We start from the raw sequence: 24402 nt of genomic DNA on the forward strand, positions 1-24402 counted from the left end.
GAATTCGAGTTTCTGCACTGGGAGAAGATGGGACTTTGGGTAATTTATCACAAACCCCAGTAGCTCCAGGAGGCGAATAGTCATCTGCATGGACTGCAGGGCTCCTGCCTCGGATGTGTTCTTCACCAGCCAATCGTCGAGATATGGGAACACGTGCACCCCCAGCCTGCGAAGCGCCGCTGCTACCACAGCTAGGCACTTTGTGAACACCCTGGGCGCGGAGGCGAGCCCAAAGGGTAGCACACAGTACTGGAAGTGGCGTGTGCCCAGCTGAAATCGCAGATACTGTCTGTGAGCTGGCAGTATCGGGATGTGTGTGTAGGCATCCTTCAAGTCCAGAGAGCATAGCCAATCGTTTTGCTGAATCATGGGGAGAAGGGTGCCCAGGGAAAGCATCCTGAACTTTTCTTTTACGAGATATTTGTTCAGGTCCCTTAGGTCTAGGATGGGACGCATCCCCCCTGTTTTCTTCTCCACAAGGAAGTACCTGGAATAGAATCCCAGCCCTTCTTGCCCGGATGGCACGGGCTCGACCGCATTGGCGCTGAGAAGGGCGGAGAGTTCCTCTGCAAGTACCTGCTTGTGCTGGAAGCTGTAGGACTGAGCTCCCGGAGGACAATTTGGAGGTTTTGAGGCCAAATTGAGGGTGTATCCTTGCCGGACTATTTGGAGAACCCACTGATCGGAGGTTATGAGAGGCCACCTTTGGTGAAAAGCTTTCAACCTCCCTCCGACAGGCAGGTCGCCCGGCACTGACACTTGGATGTCGGCTATGCTCTGCTGGAGCCAGTCAAAAGCTCGCCCCTTGCTTTTGCTGGGGAGCCGCGGGGCCTTGCTGAGTCGCACGCTGCTGACGAGAGCGAGCGCGCTGGGGCTTAGCCTGGGCCGCAGGCTGTCGGGAAGGAGGATTGTACCTACGCTTGCCAGAAGTATAGGGAACAGTCTTCCTTCCCCCGAAAAATCGTCTACCTGTAGAGGTAGAAGCTGAAGGCTGCCGGCAGGAGAACTTGTCGAATGCGGTGTCCCGCTGGTGGAGAGACTCTACCACCTGTTCGACTTTTTCGCCAAAAATGTTATCCGCACGGCAAGGCGAGTCCGCAATCCGCTGCTGGATTCTATTCTCCAGGTCGGCGGCACGCAGCCATGAGAGCCTGCGCATCACCACACCTTGAGCAGCGGCCCTGGACGCAACATCAAAAGTGTCATAAACTCCTCTGGCCAGGAATTTTCTGCACGCCTTCAGCTGCCTGACCACCTCCTGAAAAGGCTTGGCTTGCTCAGGGGGAAGAGCATCAACCAAGCCCGCCAACTGCCGCACATTGTTCCGCATGTGTATGCTCGTGTAGAGCTGGTAGGATTGGATCTTGGACACGAGCATAGAGGAATGGTAGGCCTTCCTCCCAAAGGAGTCTAAGGTTCTAGCGTCCTTGCCCGGGGGCGCCGAAGCATGTTCCCTAGAACTCTTAGCCTTCTTTAGGGCCAAATCCACAACTCCAGAGTCATGAGGCAACTGAGTGCGCATCAGCTCTGGGTCCCCATGGATCCGGTACTGGGACTCGATCTTCTTGGGAATGTGGGGATTAGTTAATGGCTTGGTCCAGTTCGCAAGCAATGTCTTCTTCAGGACATGGTGCAAGGGAACAGTGGACGCTTCCTTAGGTGGAGAAGGATAGTCCAGGAGCTCAAACATTTCAGCCCTGGGCTCGTCCTCCACAACCACCGGGAAGGGGATGGCCGTAGACATCTCCCGGACAAAGGAAGCGAAAGACAGACTCTCGGGAGGAGAAAGCTGTCTCTCAGGAGAGGAAGTGGGATCAGACGGAAGACCCTCAGACTCCTCGTCAGAGAAATATCTGGGATCTTCCTCTTCCTCCCACGAGGCCTCACCCTCGGTGTCAGACACGAGTTCCCGGACCTGTGTCTGCAACCTCGCCCTGCTCGACTCCGTGGAACCCCGTCCATGATGGGGGCGTCGAGAGGTAGACTCCCTTGCCCGCATCGGCGAAGCTCCCTCCGCCGACGTGGTCGGGGAGCCTTCCTGGGAGGTGGCCGCGGACGGCACCGCACGCGGTACCGACGTCGGGGACCTCAACCTGGGCGATGGGCCAGCCGGCGCCACGCTCGACGGTACCGGAGGCGCAAGCACCGCCGGTACCGGAGGGGTAGGGCGCAACAGCTCTCCCAGAATCTCTGGGAGAACGGCCCGGAGGCTCTCGTTTAGAGTGGCTGCAGAGAAAGGCTGAGAGGTCGATGCAGGCGTCGACGTCAGTACCTGTTCCGGGCGTGGAGGCTGTTCCGGGCTGTCCAGAGCGGAGCGCATCGACACCTCTTGAACAGAGGGTGAGCGGTCCTCTCGGTGCCGATGCCTGCTGGGTGCCGAATCCCTCGGCGACCCAGAGCTCTCGGTGCCGACACGGGGAGGAGACCGGTGTCGATGCTTCTTCGATTTCTTCCGAAGCATGTCACCGGAGCTCCCCGGCACCGACGAGGAGGACGTCGAATCCATCCGTCGCTTCCTCGGGGCCGAGACTGAAGAAGGTCGATCTCGGGGGGGCTGTACCGCAGGAGCCCTCAGGGTAGGCGGAGACCCACCCGAGGGCTCACCGCCACCAGCAGGGGAATGGACAGCCCTCACCTGCACTCCACCCGATGCACCACCGTCCGACGACATCAGCAGACGAGGTCCTGGTACCACCGACGTCGATGCAGCTATCCGATGTCTCGGCGCCGATGCAGAGGCCCGATGCCTCGATACACTCGATGCAGGGGCGGCCGAGGAAGATGGTCTGGACGCTGACGACGTCGATGCACTCGAAGATCCCGGTGCCGATGCCGACGAAGAGCCCGAGAACAACACGTTCCACTGGGCTAGTCTCGCTACCTGAGTCCGCCTTTGAAGCAGGGAACACAGACTGCAGTTCTGAGGGCGGTGCTCGGCCCCCAGACACTGAAGACACGACGAGTGTCGATCAGTGAGCGAGATAACCCGGGCGCACTGGGTGCACTTCTTGAAGCCGCTGGAAGGCTTCGATGTCATGGGCGGAAAAATCACGCCGGCGAAATCAAAAGCCGAAATGGCGAAATTTGAAGCACCAAAATTTAGAGGGAGAAAAATCTCGACCGAGGCCAAAAAGAGGCCTACCCCGACGACGAAAGAAAACTTACCGGGGCAAAAAGCTGGAAATACGGGGAGGATTTACACGAAACCCGGCGGGGGGTTTCCGGAGCACTTCCCGACAAAGAGAAAACTTTCCCGAAGGAAAAAAACACGCTCAAAATAAATTGGACGCGCGAGGTCGACTTTCCGGGGCTCGACACGGCGAAAACACGACCGTACCGAGTGCGGACAAAAGAAGACTGGCCGGCTCGAGCCGGTTTCGGGCGGGAAGACGGCCGCGCATGCGCGGTGCGCGCGGGCGCGCGAGGGCTAGCAAAGGACTTTGCTAGTGAAGTTTCCGATTGGAGGGGCTGCCGTGGACGTCACCCCATCAGTGAGAACAAGCAGCCTGCTTGTCCTCGGAGAAGTATATTTATACGCATATGTGACCTGTAATGTCATATTTTGTTACTGTTTATTGTTACCCACTTAGGAGTGTAATGATAGGCAGGATATACAGTAAATGACACAAACAAAATGAAATTAGTCAACATGTTCTATGTGGGACTGAAGTCTGAATTCTATACAGGATTGGACAATCTAATAGTAACATAACATAGCAACACAGCAGATAAAGACCTGTACAGTCCATCCAGTCTCCCAACAATATAAACTCATTATACATGGTATGCGATACTTTATATGTATACCCAAGTTTGATTTGTCCTTGCCATTTTCAGGGCACAGACCATAGAATCCTGCCCAGCACTGTTCTTGTACTAAAATTTCTGAAGTTAACATCAAAGCCCCTTAAAATTTACACTCCAGCCCATCCATATCTATTCAGTCATGATCAGGGCACAGACTGTAGAAGTCTGCCCAGCACTGGTTTTGCTTATTAATTACTGGTGTTGCCACCCAATCTCCGCTAAGATTCCATGGATCCATTCCTTCTAAACAGGATTCCTTTGTGTTTATCTCACGCATGTTTGAATTCCATTACCATTTTCATCTCCACCACCTCCCGCGGGAGGGCATTCCATGTATCCACCACCCTCTCCGTGAAAAAATACTTCCTGACACTAGTCCTGAGTCTGCCACCCTTCAACCTCAATTCATGTCCTCTAATTCTACCGCCTTCCCGTCTCCGGAAAAGTTTTGTTTGCGGATTAATACCTTTCAAATATTTGAACGTTTGTATCACATCACCCCTTGTTCTCTTTTCCTCCAAGGTATACATGTTCAGGTCGGCAAGTCTTTCCTCGTATGGTTTGCAATGGAAATCCCATACCATTTTTGTAGCTTTTCTTTGCACCACTTCCAGTCTTTTTACATATTTAGCAAGATACAGCCTCCAAAACTGAACACAATACTCCAAATGGAGCCTCACCAATGACCTTTAGAGGGACATCAACACCTTCTTTCTTCGGCTGGTTATACCCCTCTCTATGCAGCCTAGCATCCTTCTGGCCATGGCCGCCACCTTGGCGCATTATTTCTTCACCTTAAGATCCTCTGACACCATTACTCCAAGGTCTCTCTCCCAAGTTGAGCTTACTGATCTCTCCCCTCCTATCTGGTATCTATCTTTTTGGTTTCTGCACCCAGCTGCATCACTCTGCGCTTTGTGGCATTAAATTTTAACTGCCAGACCCTCTAACATTCTTCTAAAGTTTGGAGATCTCTTCTCATTGTTTCTACTCCCTCCAGGGTATCCACTCTATTGGCTATCTTCGTGTCATCTGCAAAAAGGCAAATCTTTCCTTCCAAATTCCCCTCCCCGAACTACAGGGTCACCTCAAACAGTAACACACTCTTTTGCCATTACAAGATACTTTGTACAATAACAGAAAGCCCTGGAAATGACATTCAAAAATTACATAGCAAAATTCCCAATACAGCCCTGGTCCCAGTACTCAAACTGCAGCACTTTAACTAATGAAAAGACAGCACTGTAAATATTACATCAGTTTTTAGAGTATCAATATATCTACGGCTGTAGAAACTCAGAGCTACAGATTCCTACACAGAAACTACATGTGCTAGTAGAATCCATCACCTTTATCACATTGTCAAGAAACGCCTAGCATCCACCAGGGGCAAACCCTGCAGCCACCTAAAGGGTCCAACCCAGCACTACTCAGGCCTACCTGCACCTGTGCACACACTCCTACACTGGCATCCTCCACTCACTGCACTGGGTTCCGCTTGCCTGTGGGCGAGTCTCCCACCTGCAAGTTAATTCCCCTGTGGTTTCTAAGGACACTGGGGTCACAATCCCAAGGGTCCCACAGTTCCTAGAAAACACTCACAGAACAAGAACACAAACTACCAGGATTCTGAGTCAATCCAGGTCAACAGAGCTAATAAACTAATAGGTTTATTATCATAAAAAAAGGGAACAGTAAACGGTGAAAAAGTGTAAACAGCAAACAATAACAGGTAAAAATAAGAATCAACATTAAAACTAACTAAACACTTTCTTACTACCCAGTAGTACCTGGGGAGCAGGAAAACTAACTGCTCATAGGATTTGAACAGGGTCTCAATGCAGAGATCTCCACTCTGAGACTGGAGGATTCCAGCTCATTCTGACTGGATCTTGCACTTCAGGGCCCAGAGTATTAACATTGAGGGTATCTGGCCAATGGCAGTGCAGATTACTTTCCCTCAGAGGCTTTCCTCTCTTCCTGTGGAAGATAAGCTGAAAGGAAAACAGCTGCAGCTTTAAAGCACAGAACAGGCACCACCTGCTGGCAAATAAGGAAAATGCACTAATGTGAAAAAACAATGCAATACAGCAACATAATAAGTAACAAACTCAAGTCCCCTGTTTCGCCACAAACACACATATAGAACAAAGTGGGCCTTCAGTTCATAAAGACAGCTAGACTTTATCAGCAACACAATACTGGAAAAAGAATTACGGCGCATTTCCTCCTGTATCATGCAAAATACAAAATTATGGAAAGACAGATTTGGATGGGCTAGATTGGGCTTTGACTGCAACTCCAGTGATTGGGAAGGAGGACCAGCGATGGGCAAACGTTTATAGTCTGTGACATAAGAATAGCAAGGACAAATCATGAACAAGTGTACATTTTTGTGTCACATTCATAGCATATGCTGAGTGTATCTCGGGGGAGGGGGGACACTATAAGGTTGATAACAAATAAATGTCAGTTTGCAACATTATTGGATTGCTGGTTTATTCAACTGTTGACAACGAATGTGATTATCTAAAATTATAAAAATCACTCTTCCATGATAATGTGACTACCCTATTTGTGATGGCAGTATTTGATCATGACAGAGTGTAACCTGCACAGAACAACAGTTGCTGCTCTGGTCACATTATTGGGCAGCCTAGATGGACCATACATGTCTCTTTATCTATCATCATATACTATGTTACTATGCATATTTTCCCCCATGATACATTCCAATCCCCCCAAATTCTAACTTTCTTCTTTTCTGTCTTTGTTCTCTGGATATTCTACTATTTTGCTAACCAGGTTGGTTCTGGTCTCTCTTTTGTACTCTCCTTGTGTCAACCTTCTTCTAAGTTCTTTTCTTAACTTTCCTTTCCATTTCTTCTCTCACCTCCAGTCTGCTTTCTTTTCTTCTCTCTATATAGTAACATAGTAAATGACGGCAGATGATGGCCCAAAACAATATAAACTCATTCATTGATCTTCCCTGCCATCTTATCTCTATTTTTATCCTCTCTGCTTCTATACTCAGATTTTATCTCTGTGTTCTCTGTTTACTCAGGTTCTCTTTGTCTAATATTACATTTTGTTTAAAGATCAGAAACCATTCAGTGTAATGCATATACAATAAGAAGGGGACCGGGGGGGGGGGGGGGATTTTTTTTCTTTTTTCTTGTCACTGTAGCCAGTGTTCTAAAGGTATAATCTCTTACTGGAAGAGCATCAACTTGGTGATAATAAAAAAGAAGGTACCCACCTAAGGACCATCAGAAAGGAGAAATTAAAAGTGCCAAGGAGTACTTCAGCTCCAAGGACTTTGAATCCTGTATTCTACCAAAGTTGAGAGACTATGAAGCTCATTTTCAAACAGATTAGTTAGGCACAACCTCCCTTTTACTTCTCTTTTCCTTACACAAAATTATAGCAATGACCTCCTTTCTCTAAATTCATGCTGGCTCTTTCCCAAGTTTATCCATATAAGCTTTTCCCTTAAAAATAGCTTCCATCATTTTACCCAGAACTAACATCAGGTTTACAGGTCTACAGTCACTTGGTCACCCCTGAAAACCTTTTTGATCAGCAGTCCTCAGATACACAGGCAGATTCAAATGATAAGTTACAGAGTACTGTAAATGTAGGAGGTACACAATTTCATAATTATCTTTTGAGCTCTAGAGTGAATAACACCTGGTCTCTATGATTTACTACTATTTCGTTTTTCAGTCAGTCATTTATGGCATCTAGAAACCTAGCATCCCTGAATTCAGAGGGAAATGTCTGTCCTGGTTTTTGATCAGTGAAGCTGCATTCATATTTTTATTAGTGAACTAAGACACACTGTCAACGACATGTTCAGATGACCCCTGAGGCAGGTATTTTGCCAAAACATGGGCCATGTTGGTTCTAGTTCTGAATAAATATTGTCTCCGTATCTACTTGTAACCAACTACACGTCCTCTCTATCAACGATGAAGTTATCGATTTTACCAGTAATCAGGATCTTTGTCTTCTTCACATTAAGGTGCAGGCCATGATAAGACTATGTTCCTTGATGCATATATTTCAGATCCACCAGGATTATATTAATATTTTCATTTAATTCCATACACTCTTAACTCTCTAAACTTTTTTCCCTAGATTCTTGGTATAAATAATTTTGCATATTTTTAAAATTATTTTCCCAACCTGCTTACTAGCAGTTGATGCAGATACTTTGGAATCAGTTTTTCCTTTTTAGATGATATACTTTGTAGATAATCAGCCTGAAACCATGTTCCCAGGTGAATGTCAGTTTACCCTCATGATCTAATTCAAAACAAGGAATACTTGAAACTGCCTTTAGACATTGACAACATTAGTCCAAATACAGTGAAAGATAATGAGATGCTAAGATCCATCAAAGGAAAAAAGAAACCCTTCTACACGTTGCCAAATATTGAAGCTCAAAATGTTGACGTGAAATGCTGAATACAAAAAAAAAATGATTCTAAGAAATAAAATACAAAAGCTTAAAACGCACCTTTACAGTAGAATCCAACTTCAAGGTCAAAGTTACAGAGTCTTCAGTGCAACTCTCGATGTGGATGGAAGGGGGTGGAACTGCTGATAATAAAAAGAAATAAAATGCAAATCTCTTTGCAGTATTCAAAATGGAGGCTTAAGTGATGTCCAAGATTACAAAGAGTGACTGGGGGATTTCAGCCCTGGCTTCTCTGGTTCTTAGCCTGCTACATTTGGGGCCTCTTTTACAAAGCTGCAATAAGCTCAATGCAGGCTTATCGCTCACTAAAAAGGAAGTACCACCGGGCTACCGCAGCAGCCCTGCAGTAGTTCCCACCTCCAGCGCGTCATCATATCTGGCGCTACAAAAATATATTTATTTTTGTAGCACCAGTGTGTACCCAGCGATAATTGCCGGGTTAGTGTGGGAACCCTTACCGCAACCTCAATGGGTGACGGTAAGGACTTGCCCCCCAAAATGGTTGTGCGGCCATTTCCTCAAAAAAAGAAAGACCTACCTTTTACCCGTTGCAGTAAAACGGGGCCTAGGAGCACATCAAAAACAAGCGCCAGTGCAGTCCCCATTTTGCCGCAGCTTGGTAAAAAGGGTCCTAGGGTACTCTTTCACTCCCAATTGCCCAATTTCTACAAAAAAATAAAATAAAGTTCACAAATAGTTACAATTTACAATGATCTTATTGTATTGTACTGCTCTCCAGTTGGTTTATTTTGATGCAGAAAACATTTCTGTAGAAATCTAAGCATTATTGCTTCAGGTGTCAGCTTATATTATAAGTCCTCCAGAAACAGGGAAATACGTGGAGTGGCATAATCGAACGCGAACGCCCATCTCCATGGGCGTCTATGTCCGAAAACGGGTATGTGAAGAGGCGGGACAGACCTTATTTTCGAAAAAGATGGGCGTCCATCTTTCGTTTCGAAAATACGGTTTGGACGGACTAAATGTCATGGATTTGGTCCCTTCCGAGATGAGCGTTCTTTTTTTTTTAGCGATAATGGAAACTAAAAACACCCAGCTCAGAAACGTCCCAATCCAAGCCATTTGGTCGTGGGAGGGACAAATGTACAACACTACCATAGCTCTTAGGGGTGAAGGGGGCAACTACATGTGGGTACAGTGGGTTTTAGAGGCCTCCCATTTACCACCACAAGTGTTACGGGTGGGGTGGGGGGGGGTGGGGGTGGGCCTGGGTCTGCCTGCCTGAAGTGCACTGCAGTACCCACTAAAAGTGCTCCATGGACAGGACTTGTTGCTGGTGTATAACCTTGGCACAGCAGTTCACACCTGAAGACTAATCTCGCTGAAAACGTCCTTTATTTGAATAAGCACGTTTACTCACAGTTCACTGCAGATCAGAGGTTGTGCCCCACTGGCAACGAGTCTCCCTGGTACTGAGATTAGCAGTAGGTCCGAGCTGGCAGAATGGTGTACAATGCCCTCTCTTTCAGCAACACTCAAGGTAAGAACTAAGTGCTGTAACGTGGCTAACACATGAAAGGGATCTAAAAGTGTCTTACACAAATGGCCACTACCTCATGGACTACCGGAAACAAAACAGGGCACACTCTGACCCAGTAAGCAGAGGGAAAAGCACCTTGGGAGTAGAGCCTACCAACTACCAACATCGTGAGCATTTAACACAAGCTAGTGGAGTGGAGTGGAGGAGTAGCCTAGTGGTTAGGGTGGTGGACTTTGGTCATGGGGAACTGAGGAACTGAGTTCGATTCCTGGCACAGGCAGCTCCTTGTGACTCTGGGCAAGTCACCTAACCCTCCATTGCCTGCCGCATTGAGCCTGCCATGAGTGGGAAAGCGCGGGGTACAAATGTAACAAAAATAAAAATAAAATAAAATCACGGAGCCCAGTACCCTACACCCACAACAATGCATTGCTGATGTGACTCTGCAGTGCCCTTAACAGAAAAGGTGTCACACTCGTCCGAGACCCACATCAGAACCAGGGAAAGGCTGTCAGAGGATAGAACACATTCTGCTGTCATGGCGGTGGGTACGGCATTTGAGGCTGGCATACAGACTGGCAAAAAAAGTTTGTAAAGTGGGTTTTTTTTGGTGGGAGGGGGTTAGTGACCACTGGGGGAGTCAGGGGAGGTCATCCCCGATTCCCTCCGGTGGTCATCTGGCCAGTTGGGGGACTTTTTTGGGACTTGGACCTGAAAAAAAGGGTCCAAATAAAGCGGACCAATTTCTAAACCTGCATTACCCAAACTGTAAAGGACTAAAATACAAATCAACATATGCATCCAGCTTTTCCTACATTTGCACCCAGCTCTGGAACGCTTTACCTAGAAACATTAGAACTGTGAACACCCATCTAAAATTTGGAAAAGACATCAAGACTCACCTCTTCCAGAAAGCCTACCCAGCAGACCCGAACTAATTCATGAACAATGCATCACATCTTTCGATCTAAGAAATGAACAGTACCCCTTCCACATAATCCTATTACTTCAAACTGTACGAATTTTACCACTCCAGTTATAATTATACTAGCTGTTAAGCCCGTAACAACGGGCTAGTTTTATGTTTTCCTATGGCCTTCCCGTCCACCAACCCTGCTCTCTCCCCTGCCCTCCTCCCAGCGTCTGTTTCCCTCAGTTCCGCCCCCTCCTTCCCTCCCTGCTCCCTCTTCCTCCGATTTCCACGCCCATGTCCAAGCCCTCCTCCCTATTGGGCTGTACTGCTGGTGGAGGCGGGGCTTGGACTTTTACACTCTCAGCGTTCAGACTCTACTGCGCATTTGCAGGTGAGTCGGTCACTTGCCGTTTATATGTTTGATGTACTTCTACCCTTATCCTACTCTGTATTGCTCACTAGAAGCTGTAGTCCCATCCCCAGAGACTTATCAGCCTTATTGGGATTACTTCTCTCTATATGTTAACTATATATTCGTCCCAGAGTTGTATTCTTTTTTCCGGAATCTTATCAGCTTCCTTGAACATACTGTTACTCTATTTTCCACTCTGTATATATTCCCGGAGTTGGTACTCTCCTCTCCGGAACCTATAAGCCACATTGAGTCTACTGCTATGCGGGAAAATGTGGGATACAAATGTAATAAATAAATAAGTTTTTTTACTTTTAAATCTTTTATCTGATCATATTTAACGTTTATTTAATACTCATCTTAAAGATGGAAACTCTCAGTATGGTCGGCTATAGGCGCAATCTTCTCCGACATGGCACGTGTTTCGCTAGACACTTTACCAAGGAAATCCCCTATAAATTAACTATCATCCTGCCGATACCATGCCGAACCCAGAATTGTATATTTTGCCTTAAAGATGATACATCTCAATACCATAAATAATTTTTAAAGTAACAGGTCCAGGTTGGTTAATTTTCATTTTTGGTGGAATTCAGTTTGTTTTGTTTATTGATATGAAAAGTACTTAGCTTACTAGAGAAGTAGTTTAAAAAAAATTTAGGGATACCTGGCAGTATATGAACCCGTATGTACCAGAATGATTTAATCTTTTCTAATACTGTACAATGCATATACTCATATGGTATGTTTTTTATTCTTGGCTAATCTGTTTTTGGTTCTTGTGTTTAAATTAAAATGTCAAGAAAACTTTTGGGAGTAAAAAAAAAATATTCCCTTAACACCCAACCCAAAACTGTTGTCAAGCAGTAAGGGAATCTAATATAATAAAACGCACCGTGAACGTTCTAATGAGGACAACGTTCTGAAAGGGTTCGTGGGGTTCGTGGCGTTCGTGTTGTGAAGCCAGCAAGCCGTCTCTGCCCCGCCCTCGCGTCTAAACAAACAAATCCGGAAGCGAAGCGTCAGGGAAGGAGGCGGCGCTCCCGACGTCTACCCTTCCCTTCGCTGTCACAGCGAAGGGAAAGCTAGACGTCGGGAGCGCCGCCTCCTTCCCTGACGCTTCGCTGCACGAACCGCCACGGAGGTAAAGTTAAAAAGAATAAAAAAAAGGGATGCATGGATGCGAAGGGGGGGGGGGGGGGGGGAGAAGAGGGCGGCCCAGGCTGGGACATGGCAGAGAGAGTAGCATGGATGCGAGGGGGGGGGGGTCATGGAAGGGCGAGAGGGGACTTGCTGGAAAAGGATGAATGGAGGCGGCAGGGGACAGAGGAGTATGGATGGGTATGGATTAGGAGGGCAGGGCACAGGGAGAGAGGGGAATTACTGGAAATGGATGAATGGAGGGGGCAGGGGACAGAGGAGTATGGATGGGCATGGATTGGGAGGGCAGGACTCAGGGAGAGAGGGAAATTGCTGGATAGGGAAAAATGGAGGGGCCAGGTGACAGATGAGCATGGATGGGCATGGATTGGAAGGGCAGGACTCAGGGAGAGGGGAATTGCTGGATAGGGATGAATGGAGGGGACAGATGGGCATGGATGGATATGGATTGCAGAGCAGGCCTCAGGCAGAGAGGGCAAATGCTGGATAGGGAAAAATGGAGGGGCCAGGTGACAGAGGAGCATGGATGGGCATGGATTGGAAGGGCAGGACTCAGGGAGAGGGGAATTGCTGGATAGGGATGAATGGAGGGGACAGATGGGCATGGATGGATATGGATTGCAGAGCAGGCCTCAGGCAGAGAGGGGAAATGCTGGATAGGGAAAAATGGAGGGGCCAGGTGACAGAGGAGCATGGATGGGCATGGATTGGAAGGGCAGGACTCAGGGAGAGGGGAATTGCTGCATAGGGATGAATGGAGGGGACAGATGGCCATGGATGGATATGGATTGCAGGGCAGGCCTCAGGCAGAGAGGGGAAATGCTGGATAGGGATGAATGGAGGGGGCAGGTGACAGACAAACATGGATGGCCATGGATTGGGAGGGCAGGGCTCAGGGACAGAGGGGAATTGCTGGAAAAGGATGAATGGAGGGGGCAGGGGACAGATGGCCATGGATTGGGAGGGCACGGCTCACACTCTCTCATATACAATGTCTTTCTGACTCTCACTCTCACACACTGTCTCACACAGTATCACATTCACTCTCTATGTGCCACACAGTCACTCACACACTCGCTTGGTGTCATACACTCACTCTCACAGAGAATCTGTGTCTCACACACACACTCTCTCTGTTGCCCAGACACACACACTCTCTCTCACACTGTGTCTCACATACACACACTCTCATTCTCACACACACTCTCTCACAAACACACTCACACCCAGACTCACTCTCTCTCTCACACACTCACACTTTCACTCTGACTCTCAAACAGTCACTCTCACATACTCTCCCAAACATACACACTCCAAGGAAAACCTTGCTAGCGCCCGTTTCATTTGTGTCAGAAACGGGCCTTTTTTACTAGTAATTTCAATAGTTTGTATAATGACATCTTTGAAGCTGTCAAAGAGAAACTACCAAAGTAGTTTCACTTTGAAATTAAAGTACACATGTACAAAGGGAGTACATACTTTTGCACAACAGTAACAGTGCACATAAATTATAAAATCCAACTTACACATGTCACTTTACTCCCCTGACACAAACATACCCCTGGAAATGCCTCTTTTTAACCTTACTAAAAGTACATTTGCTACAGAAGCTTGTGAATACTTTTAGCCAGCCAGGTAATGGTCATTTTCAGCTGGGCAAGTTTATAAAGGTAAATGGTTTTGAAAAATGTCCTCCCCATTTATCTGGTTAGTGTATGAAAGTACGCAATAGGTTGCCCTATTGGTGAAATGTAAGTGTACTGGTAATAGGCGTACACAGTAACAGCAGCTGTCTTCAAATCTTGTAAATGTGGCAGATTCTCTCTACTGTTGTCTGTTAACAATTTTACTAAAGTTTAAGTCTGTAAACAACTTTATCCTCATTCTGGTTTCCTAAGTATGCCAACATTATACAAACTCTTTTTGAAAAGATTTACCTTTTCCTTTGGTGGTAGTTATGAATTTTGTATCACTCCAACTTCCTACACCCCGGCTTGTAACAGCAGCAACCTTTTAAAATTAATCAATATGAAACAGGCATATACTATAACTGCATATAATTATTGACAACAGCAGAATCACAAGCAAAGAGCTAAAACGATGCTCTAAAAAGCATAAAGATAAGATTGAATGTGTAGTTAGGGAGAACAAAAGGATGGAAAAAAAATCTGATTCTTTAGTTTGCTGACTTCAATAGTTGAAGATTCATTGCATTCATCATGTGTGGAAAATGACTTGTTTCCATGCAAAATAATCAACTTTTTTGTACACTAGTTAACACCTCCCTTTTGTCAACTACAGTACTAATTTAAGAGTTGGAAATAGCTAGCACATTTCCTCTTCTTTCAAAAAGAACTTCTGCCACACTCTCAAGGGTTGCATTACATCATATAATTACTGATTCTTCTGTCTCAGATACTGTTTTAATTCTATTCCACCCCTTACTGAGCGAATAGTGTAATTCCCAATGTGCTACTTTCACCAGCTCTATAGCAGACTAACAGATAAAATCAGAAATATTCGGAGATCCATCTACTAATATTACTCTGCTCTAGAAACACACCAGCGAAGTGTAAAGAACCTAGATAGCTGTTGTACCACAGATCTTGTTGTACTGCACATCTTCCTAAGTACATTATGAATCAAGAAAATATTTATCACTCACTCGGACTCTATACTTTGTGTTGACTTGCAAGTTCCGAATCTCAGTGCAGTTCACACTTGTCCTCTGTGATAACCATTCATTATCATCTGTACTATACTCCACCTAGTGAAAGGAAAGGGGATAGCTTTAGGTAAATACTACGGATTGGGAGTGTGTTTTCTCCTTGCATGAGAAGTCATTTGTGCGAGATCTACTGCCTCAGTTGCAAACTTACTGCTAGCATTACTAACATCATTAACAAGCATTCCTTAAAGTCCATATCAGACTAGTCTAAAACCTGTGAGTTATGCCTGTCAAATAGCAGATAAAGACAGACTAAAGACTAGTGAGCTCTGTCCTCTAAAGGCACTCTGCAGCCTTAGGTCTTCAGTATTCCATAGTCTTCTAGCAGATGGTGACAGGCAGAGGGAAGCTCCTGGGCCAGTTGGAGAACTGAGCAAAGGGTGCACCACTAGCAGACTAATGGTTAAAGGTGTGGGAAAAAAGCCAGTTTTCTTTGGCTGGAGCTAAGGGAACATCTCAGAAGTCTGATAATTCCTCCCCCCCCCCCCCCCCCCCCCCCCCACACACACTTTTTTAAAATCCTTTTCTGAGCTACAGGGTTCCTTTCTCTATTTAAAAAAAAAGAGAGAGAATTTGAAATAAGAAACTATCCATCAGTGAGCTTGGTGGGGGGGAATTCCCTCTGTCAGTCAATCCCAAGGAAGCTTGAGCACAGAGCTATGCTTCTAATTCAGAGCAAGAACTGCTTTGAAAAATCTGCGGTGGCTGCAGCACTGGGCTACATTTTAGTTGCAGCCGGCGTGCCTGAGATGTGTGGATTCTCTCAGTCATGGAAGCACTAGCAAGACCAGCGCTTCACATGTGCCACTGTGGTGACCAGCACACTGCTGTAGGTGAATGCACTTCTTGTCAATCCAGAACAGAAATGCTGTTATCAAGTATTGTTCAGCCATGCGGTTCCTGGCAGAAGCTATGGGAGAATCAGCCATGTTACCTCACAGCTCTCAGTAAGGGAGCTGGCCCTCAGAATGTGGAGTTGGAACAACGAGATAGGTCTCTACAGGCTATGGAGCTCTGTGCAAATAATTTGGGACTCTCCAGAGAGATTATCTTGTTACTCCATGAGGTCATTCTTTTTAAGGGTTCACAGAGGGATCACTGAACAGAGGCTCTCCCTTGCCTTCTGGTAAGGTGGTGGGATCTTGTGCAACGTGTACTTTCCTCAATTATCTTGAAGTAACTAATGAACTTTGGAGGTTGAACAGATTATTCTTTTCTGAGGTGCAAGGAATAATCTGCACTTGTTTTGGCTAATAAGAGGTGCTGCTGCTATATAGTAATACCTACAATGTACTCTCTGATTAAACCATGAACATTTGCAGGAGATGCCCAGCAAACAGCAACTGCATCATCAGCTTCCTTATTCAGAGACAACAGAAGATTCTGTGGAGCATCAGGCACTATCAAATACAAATAAAGAGAATAAAAAATATACATATGTAAGAGAAAGAGAGAAAAAGCAAGCAATAAATTGACAAATGGGCAAGCAAAATTCAAATCTGACTAGCAGCAAATACCAAAGATTGCAGTTATCTTCAAAGGTTGTTAGGCCTCAAGTCTCAACAGTAGAGTCTCAACTATAAATGGGACCGGCCCATTGTCAGATAACTGAACAGTCAGATAATACGGAAAACAATGTTTATTTTAAAAATGTTTACTAATGTAACCCTGTAGGTTAGAATATGTTTTTACACAAAAACACCTGGTCAACAGAATCGGGTCAGGGTGGTTTGGGTCAGGAGGCAGGACCAATAGTGACATTGCCATGACTGAAAGTAGCAGGAAGATGCGTTGGTCTGAGCCTGGACAGGATCGAGGCTGAAGAGGCTTGCGGTTGAAGGTTGTTCTGGGTGCTGAAATACTGCAGTAAATTGGCACATCTCCGATCAGGCCCGATTCCTGACCTCCTCAGCTCAAACACAGGAAAATCGCACATGCACAACAGAAAGCCTGACCAAGCCAAACACAGCCTGCCCGACACACTCCCAAAGCATGCGCTCAGTCAGCCTGAACTCCTCAGCCACAGTGTCAACTTGGCCCAACACTGCCCATTCACTGCAGTACTCCAGCACCCGGCCTGACCCAGACCACCTGGACCCAATCCTGTTGATCAAGTATTTTTTTTAAAAACATATTCTAACCTACAGGATTACACTAACACTAATCGGCAATGAAAATTAAAAAAAAAAAATGGTAGAGCAGGCAATTTGAGCACAAATACAGAGCAGCGACATCACCGGTGGGGGTCTGTTGGATATAACGGATGGTCAGATTACCGAAAGTCGGATAATCGAGACTGTACTGTACTAATTCTAACCAATTTAAATGTAACTACGTCTTATAAAAGTTTTAAACATCCGTGCACATTTGCTCGTTCTGCTGTCCAAACAATATAATTCAAAATATATTAAAACAAGAGTTTGTTTCACTGATCTACACAACTCTACACTTTCAATGTGAAAAACCAATTAAAACTGTGTAGACTGATTAATCAAACTCCTACTTTAATGCACTTTGCTGTCTCAACAGTGTTCAAAGTGTGAAAAATGCTCGGTAGTGTAGAGATTTTTGTAAAGCACTGTATACAAGTCATAGAAAGAAATAAATGCATCTACGCTCTATCTTCCATCCTACAACCATAAAAACTTGGTAGTGTTTCTTTAAGATAAATTGACTAAGGTTGTTGGCGTTTAACTTTCATGTTTATTCTCATTAAGCAGTGCATACGTCTAGGGATCAATTCCATAAAATAACAAATGCCAGAGAGATAGACATTCATTCTTCACGTGCATTTTAAGTGTTAGGATAATTTTTGTTAATGAGAAAAGAATAACGCCCGCCTATAAGTGCATGATCACTTACATCCTTCTGGTGTTCTCAAAGTTATTATGTCATTGGTGTTGTAGATTTTCCTCAGACAATGGACTTGCACTTTGACCTGGTATGTTGTATCTGGTTTAAGGAGTTTTATAACAGTAGTAGTTTTGTTGCTGTGCGTTTCCAAGATTTTCCAATTGGTATCCCCAACCATCCTGCGAAGGAAGGTAAAATCACTTAGGGCCACAAAAAAAATAAAAGCAGACCACAGGCTTTTACACATTTGACTAAAGTCCTCAATGCACACAAATGGGCACCAGACAGAAGCTGCCAAGTCAGACTAAAGCTATCTTTGTTTTTTTTTATTATTAATATTATCATGTTTATTTCCGCATCAGTATACAAGTATAGAACACACTGCCAACAGACTAACTCGTTTCTATCTTTGGCTACAACAGCTTTCACTGGATACACTTTAAACTGAGCACTTCTCACTTTACAGTCACTGTTTTATGTGATTATTTATTCAGTTTTTGAATGATTATTTTGTATTATATGAACACTGTACCATTATATATTTTTTCTAAGCCAGATAAGTCAGTCAAGATGCAATGCAGTCAAGTCCAAATGTGGGGATGCCCAAACCAAAAACTGTCTTGAAGTCCCCCGCCCCCCAATCACATTTATTTCACTACCATCAGTTTATTAAGACTCTTGAGTTATTAACTTATATTTTATTTCTTAGACTTTTTAAAGATAAATATACAAACATAAAGAAAAATGGCTGTGTCAGCATTGCCGCATGGCTTAGTAAACAGGGTGGTAAGCATGCCTGTGCAAACAAAAATGCCTTAAATGGTTTCTTTAAAACGTCAAACTTCTGCAGCAAATCAAGTGTGAATGGTAATTCATTCCACTAGCTTGTACGCAGGAATGTCTTATCAGATCATGAGTTTCTGGTTCACATGCTTATCAGTTTTTGCCCTTTGGCCCTGTTCCATGGCGCATGACCTGTGCTCATTATTTACAGTAACCAATGTAGCTCATATAAAAGAGGAGTGGCTTTGGCGAAGTAAGGAGATCTACATATAAGACGAGCATTAGCATTTGGTGGTCTTCTGAAAAAATTACAAACAGCTCAAATGCTAATGCTCGCCTTATATGTAGCGTTTTAGAAATGATAAGTAGTAGTATATGTAGATCTCCTTACTTCGCCAAAGCCGCTCCTCTTTTATATGAGCTACATTGTTTACTGTAAATAAGCATGTGAACCAGAAACTCATGATCTTATAAGACATTCCTGTGTGCAAGCGGGCATGGGAAAGGAGCAATTATGAATAAACAAGAAAATGTGGTTTAGCATTAGAGGGGAAACAGATGGTGTTGAAAGAAAACAGGATGATCTCTGAGGAAGGTAACTTGTTAAACCTATGTGAAGCGTTGTTTAAAATAAAGGTATATAAGCAGTTGAATCAGAACAATACTTTGGAGAGACGGTTACAGATAACATCTATGTGTAGCAGTGGTGTCCTCCCATGAGAAACTATTGATTGTATCTGTACTTTGGTAAGTAACAAAAATTTGCTTTTCTCATATGTGGCCTTGGTCTTTTATAACTCCAAATTGTGGGTGGCTGGTACATAATAATTTGGGGTGATGGTAAAAAGACTAGAATATAACACTGGTGACACCTGACATCGATAGAGGGGATCGCTGACGAACAACCCTCTGGTTGACCCTGTTTTCGGGTTCCCATTAAGAAGGGTCCTGGTTGAGTCGTGATATTCCAGGCCCAAATAAGGCGTGTCCTGGTTCAGTCGCGAGATTCCAGGCACATTAAGGAGAAGAAATAGTATCCTGGTTCAGTCCGGAGATTCCAGGTACATTCGTGAAAAGAAACGGTGTCGTGGTTCGGCTGCAGAATTCCTGACACAACAGACAGTCCTGGTAAGGACGAAGATTGGGTAAGTCACAAATTTTTGTTTAATCTTTGAAAAATAATGGCTACACCTCTTGAGATAGTAATTAAGTACTTTCCATTAGAAAAAAAGGATCTTGCTAAAACTTGTAATAAATGGTATAAATGGAATAAAAAAACAGACTGATTTTTGTTGGCCCCTAAATGGATCCTTTGATCTAAAATTATTATGCAAATTGATTAAATACAATGAGATACATAAAAATGGTAAATCCCGCATTAAACATTTATAAGCAATTAATAAATGGATTCTGATCAGAGATAAAGAGCACTCATATTTCACAAAAATTCGTAATTCCATATCATCAAGCTGATCAATCCATAGACTGGTGGGTTGTGTCCATCTACCAGCAGGTGGAGATAGAGAGCAAACTTTTGCCTCCCTATATGTGGTCATGTGCTGCCGGAAACTCCTCTGTATGTTCTCTATCTCAGCAGGTGGTGGTCACACACAGCAGCAGCTCTGGCTAGGCCTCCAAGCCTAATCCTTAGGTTTTGTTGAGGCCTGGGGTTGAGGGCTCTTTTGAGCAAGTGCAAACCTGGTGGTGCCAGGTCCCTCCTTTTCTCCCCCCTCCCGCTGGCTCCGTTTAAAAAAAAAAAAAAAAAAAATATTTTTAAACGTCTTTAAAGGCGTTTAATTCGACGTTTCTTTAAACGTTCATTGCAGCTACTCACTGGGACACCAGTTCGTTACAGCTCGGAGCGGCAAGCAGGTAATTTTACCTTTTTATAGCGGGCAGGGGGTTCCCCGATTCTTCTCCTCGTGGCAATGGCGTCGGAGGGCGAGGGCGCAAAGGGTCGCTCCCCGGATCGCTGGAGCGCTTCTAGAGGGGATGCGGGGGTTTTACAACCTGATTCGCCCTTGATGGGTGATAGTTTAGTGACCGATGACTGTCGCGGTCGTTCCTCCGGCGTGGCGGTTTTTTCCCGCCATAAACGCCCATCCCCCGCTCCTCGCCTCCGCCATCTTGGCCGGCCACGCGGCTCGGACGGCTTCTTCGGGGCCGCCCTTGAGGTTGGAGACATTAATGCCATGAACGCCCTTAATTTGGGCGACGGCACAAAAGCGGCTAAAGTTAAGCGCCGTTCTTCCCGCGCGGCTCCTTCACGGAGTTTCGCGCCGGACGCCATTTTGGATGCGCAGCATGTCTCTCCCCCGCTATTGCGAGCGCCGGTTGAGAGTGCATCTAGGGCTGTTGCCCAGGCTGCGGAAGTGCACAGTCTGGGGGGTTTCTCCCCTGAGTTTGTTTTGCTGCTGCATCAGGCTTTCCTCATGCAAAACGCTGCCCCTGCTCCCTCTTCTGATAAAGAGGTTGAGGTTCCCAGAGGTAAACGCCCTCGGGTTGATTTCCAGGCCTTGGAGGACTTTTGTCTCCTCCGATGTAGATGAGGGCAGCGTGTCTGAGGTCTCCCAACGATCCTTTGCGGATTCCTTGGAGGAGATAGATCCCCGCTCGGATGGAGCGGATGACCCCTCTGCAGCGCGGCTTTTTAGCCCAGAGGATTTGCCCAACCAGTTGTTACAGGCCATGGACACTTTGAAGATTTCCTCTCCGGAGGACGTCTCTCCCTCAGCCCCTGTTGGCTCTGCCATTATGCTGGGGACGAAGCGCCCGCCTAGAACCTTCCACGTGCATGATGCCATGCACATCTTAATTGCGGCTCAATGGGATGTCCCGGAAACGAGCCTTAAAGTGGCTAGGGCTATGTCCCGCCTCTATCCTTTGGCTGTGAGTGAACGTGAGGCCTATCTGTGGCCTACCGTGGATTCTTTAATCACTGCGGTGACTAAGAAAACGGCGTTGCCGGTGGAAGGTGGCACGGCCCTAAAGGACGCCCAAGACAGAAGATTGGAGGCGGCCTTAAGGTCGTCCTTTGAGGCAGCTGCTTTAAGTTTGCAGGCCTCAGTTTGCGGCTCCTATGTGGCCAGGGCGTGCCGGACTATGGTGCAGCGGGCTTCCCCCTCGGATCATTCCTTGAGGGCTGATTGGCCGGCCCTGGAATCGGGCTTAGCCTATTTGGCAGACTTGATGTATGATGTCTGGAGAGCCTCAGCTAAAGGCATGGCTCAGACAGTCTCTGCGCGGCGGTGGCTTTGGCTGAAACATTGGTCTGTTGACCACGCCTCTAAATCCCGCCTGGCTAGATTGCCTTTTAAAGGCAAGCTGCTCTTTGGGGTCGAGCTGGACAAAATCGTGACCGATCTCGGCACGTCTAAGGGCAAGAAATTACCAGAGGTCAGGGCTCGGGTTAGTACTCGTCCCAATACCTCCAGAGGACGGTTGCAGGAAGCCCATCGGTACCGCCCGGGCAAGTCGGGTTCCTCTGCCCCCTCTTCCTTCAAGAGGAATTTCTCCCCCAAGCAGCATTCCTTTCGCAGAGACCGCCGTCCCGGAGGTGCTCCCTCCGGTCCTCCCCCAGGGTCTCGTACCCAATGATGGGGCCTTGGTCCACGCCCCAGTGCAGATTGGAGGACGGCTGTCCTCGTTTCTGGGCGAGTGGACCACTATAACTTCAGACGCGTGGGTGCTGGAAGTCATCAGAGACGGCTACAAGCTAGAGTTCTGCCAACCCTTAAGAGACGGGTTTGTACTCTCTCCCTGCAAGTCTCCGGTCAAGCTGTGGTAGTGCAGCAGACCTTGGACAACCTGATCCGCCTGGGTGCGGTCGTTCCGGTGCCAAAAAATCAGATTGGCAAGGGACGTTACTCCATTTACTTTGTGGTTCCAAAGAAAGGAGGTTCTGTCCGGCCTATCCTCGACCTCAAGGGGTCAATCGGGCCTGGAAAGTGAGGCACTTTCGCATGGAGACTCTCCGCTCTGTTATAGCGGCAGTGAAGGCAGGAGAGTTCTTGGCTTCCTTGAACATCAAGGAAGCGTACCTGCATATTCCCATCTGGCCTCCTCTCCAACGCTTTCTGCGTTTTACAGTCCTGAGACGACACTTCCAGTTCAGAGCCCTCCCTTTCGGGTTGGCTACTGCTCCGCGGACCTTTTCCAAAGTAATGGGGGTCATAGCGGCCTTCCTGCTAAAGGAAGGAGTACAAGTCCATCCTTATCTGGACGACTGGTTGATCCGAGCCCCCTCTTATGCAGAGTGCGGCAAAGCTATGGACCGGGTAGTTGCTCTTTTGAGCTCCCTGGGATGGATCATCAACTGGAAGAAGAGCCAGCTGCGCCCGACTCAGTCCCTGGTGTATCTGGGAGTTCGATTCGACACCCAAGTGGGCAGAGTGTTCCTGCCAGACAATCGGATTGTCAAGCTTCAGGCTCAGGTGGACTAGTTCCTAGTAGCCTCTCCTATTCGGGCTTGGGACTACGTGCAGCTGTTGGGCTCTATGACGGCCACGATGGAAGTAGTGCCCTGGGCCAGGGCTCATATGAGACCACTACAGCTATCTCTGCTGCTGCGCTGGACTCCGATGTCGGAGGATTATGCTGTGCGCCTTCCCGTGGACCCGGCAGTGCGCAAGGCGCTGAGCTGGTGGACGCAGACAGACAAGTTGTCTGCAGGATTGCCTCTGGTGACCCCGGAGTGGATTGTCGTCACGACAGACGCCTCTTTGATGGGCTGGGGAGCCCACTGCTTGGGAAGGACAGCGCAGGGGCTCTAGTCTCCTGCAGAGGCAAGTGGTCTATCAACCTCCTGGAACTCAGAGCCATTCGGTTGGTGTTATTGGAGTTCATCCCGGTACTGGTGTTGAAGCCTGTACGGGTCCTGTCGGACAATGCTACGGCTGTGGCCTATATCAACCGCCAGGGAGGTACCAAGAGCGCCCCTCTAGCCAAGGAGGCTATGAGTCTTTGCCAGTGGGCGGAAGCGAACCTGGAGCAGCTTTCAGCGGCCCACATTGCCGGAGTCATGAATGTCAAGGCGGACTTTCTCAGTCGCCATACCTTGGAGCCCGGAGAGTGGCAACTATCTGCTCAGGCGTTCTTGGACATCACGAAGCGCTGGGGCCAGCCGAGCCTAGATCTGATGGCGTCATCGGCCAATGGCCAAGTGCCGCGCTTTTTCAGCAGAGGACGGGACCCTCGATCCCTGGGAGTAGATGCTCTTCTCCAACAGTGGCCGACACAAGAGCTCCTCTATGTGTTCCCGCCCTGGCCCATTTTGGGCAGGGTGCTAGACCGGGTGGTAAAGCATCCCGGCAGGGTAATCCTGGTGGGTCCGGATTGGCCCAGACGTCCCTGGTATGCGGACTTGTTCAGGCTCTCAGTCGACGATCCTCTGCAGCTGTCAGTGGAGCAGGGCCTGTTACATCAGGATCCCGTGGTGATGGAGGATCCCTCTCCCTTTGGTCTTACGGCCTGGCTATTGAGCGGCAGCGTCTGAGGAAGAAGGGCTTCTCAGACAAGGTCATCGCCACTATGCTGAGAGCGAGGAAGCGCTCTACTTCTACTGCTTACGCCAGGGTTTGGCGTATCTTTGCAGCATGGTGTGAAGCAGGCTCACTTTCTCCCTTCACTGCTCCAATTTCTTCAGTGTTGGCGTTCCTGCAAGAAGGTCTGGAGAAAGGCCTGTCGCTCAGTTCCCTTAAAGTCCAGGTAGCGGCTCTGGCTTGCTTCAGGGGCCGCCTGAAGGGTGCTTCCCTGGCTTCGC

The 24402-nt window shown here is 46.9% G+C and overlaps 1 protein-coding gene across 2 annotated transcripts in view; it reads right to left on the bottom strand.

The window, feature by feature from the left end:
• Positions 1–24402, bottom strand: part of SORL1 (sortilin related receptor 1) — a 208982-nt gene that overhangs the window by 40379 nt on the left and 144201 nt on the right. The window contains exons 35-39 of one of the 2 annotated variants that reach the window (XM_030220409.1): positions 17868–18037; positions 16293–16405; positions 14943–15044; positions 14215–14287; positions 8330–8409 (exon numbers count right to left, since the gene is read on the bottom strand). In XM_030220409.1, the coding sequence (XP_030076269.1) occupies positions 8330–8409; positions 14215–14287; positions 14943–15044; positions 16293–16405; positions 17868–18037 (538 nt within the window). Of the gene's footprint in view, positions 1–8329; positions 8413–14214; positions 14288–14942; positions 15045–16292; positions 16406–17867; positions 18038–24402 lie in introns of both variants that reach the window. The other variant, XM_030220408.1, reaches the window with a different exon arrangement.

Source organism: Microcaecilia unicolor, chromosome 12, assembly GCF_901765095.1.
Source record: "Microcaecilia unicolor chromosome 12, aMicUni1.1, whole genome shotgun sequence".
NCBI classification, from domain to species: domain Eukaryota; kingdom Metazoa; phylum Chordata; class Amphibia; order Gymnophiona; family Siphonopidae; genus Microcaecilia; species Microcaecilia unicolor.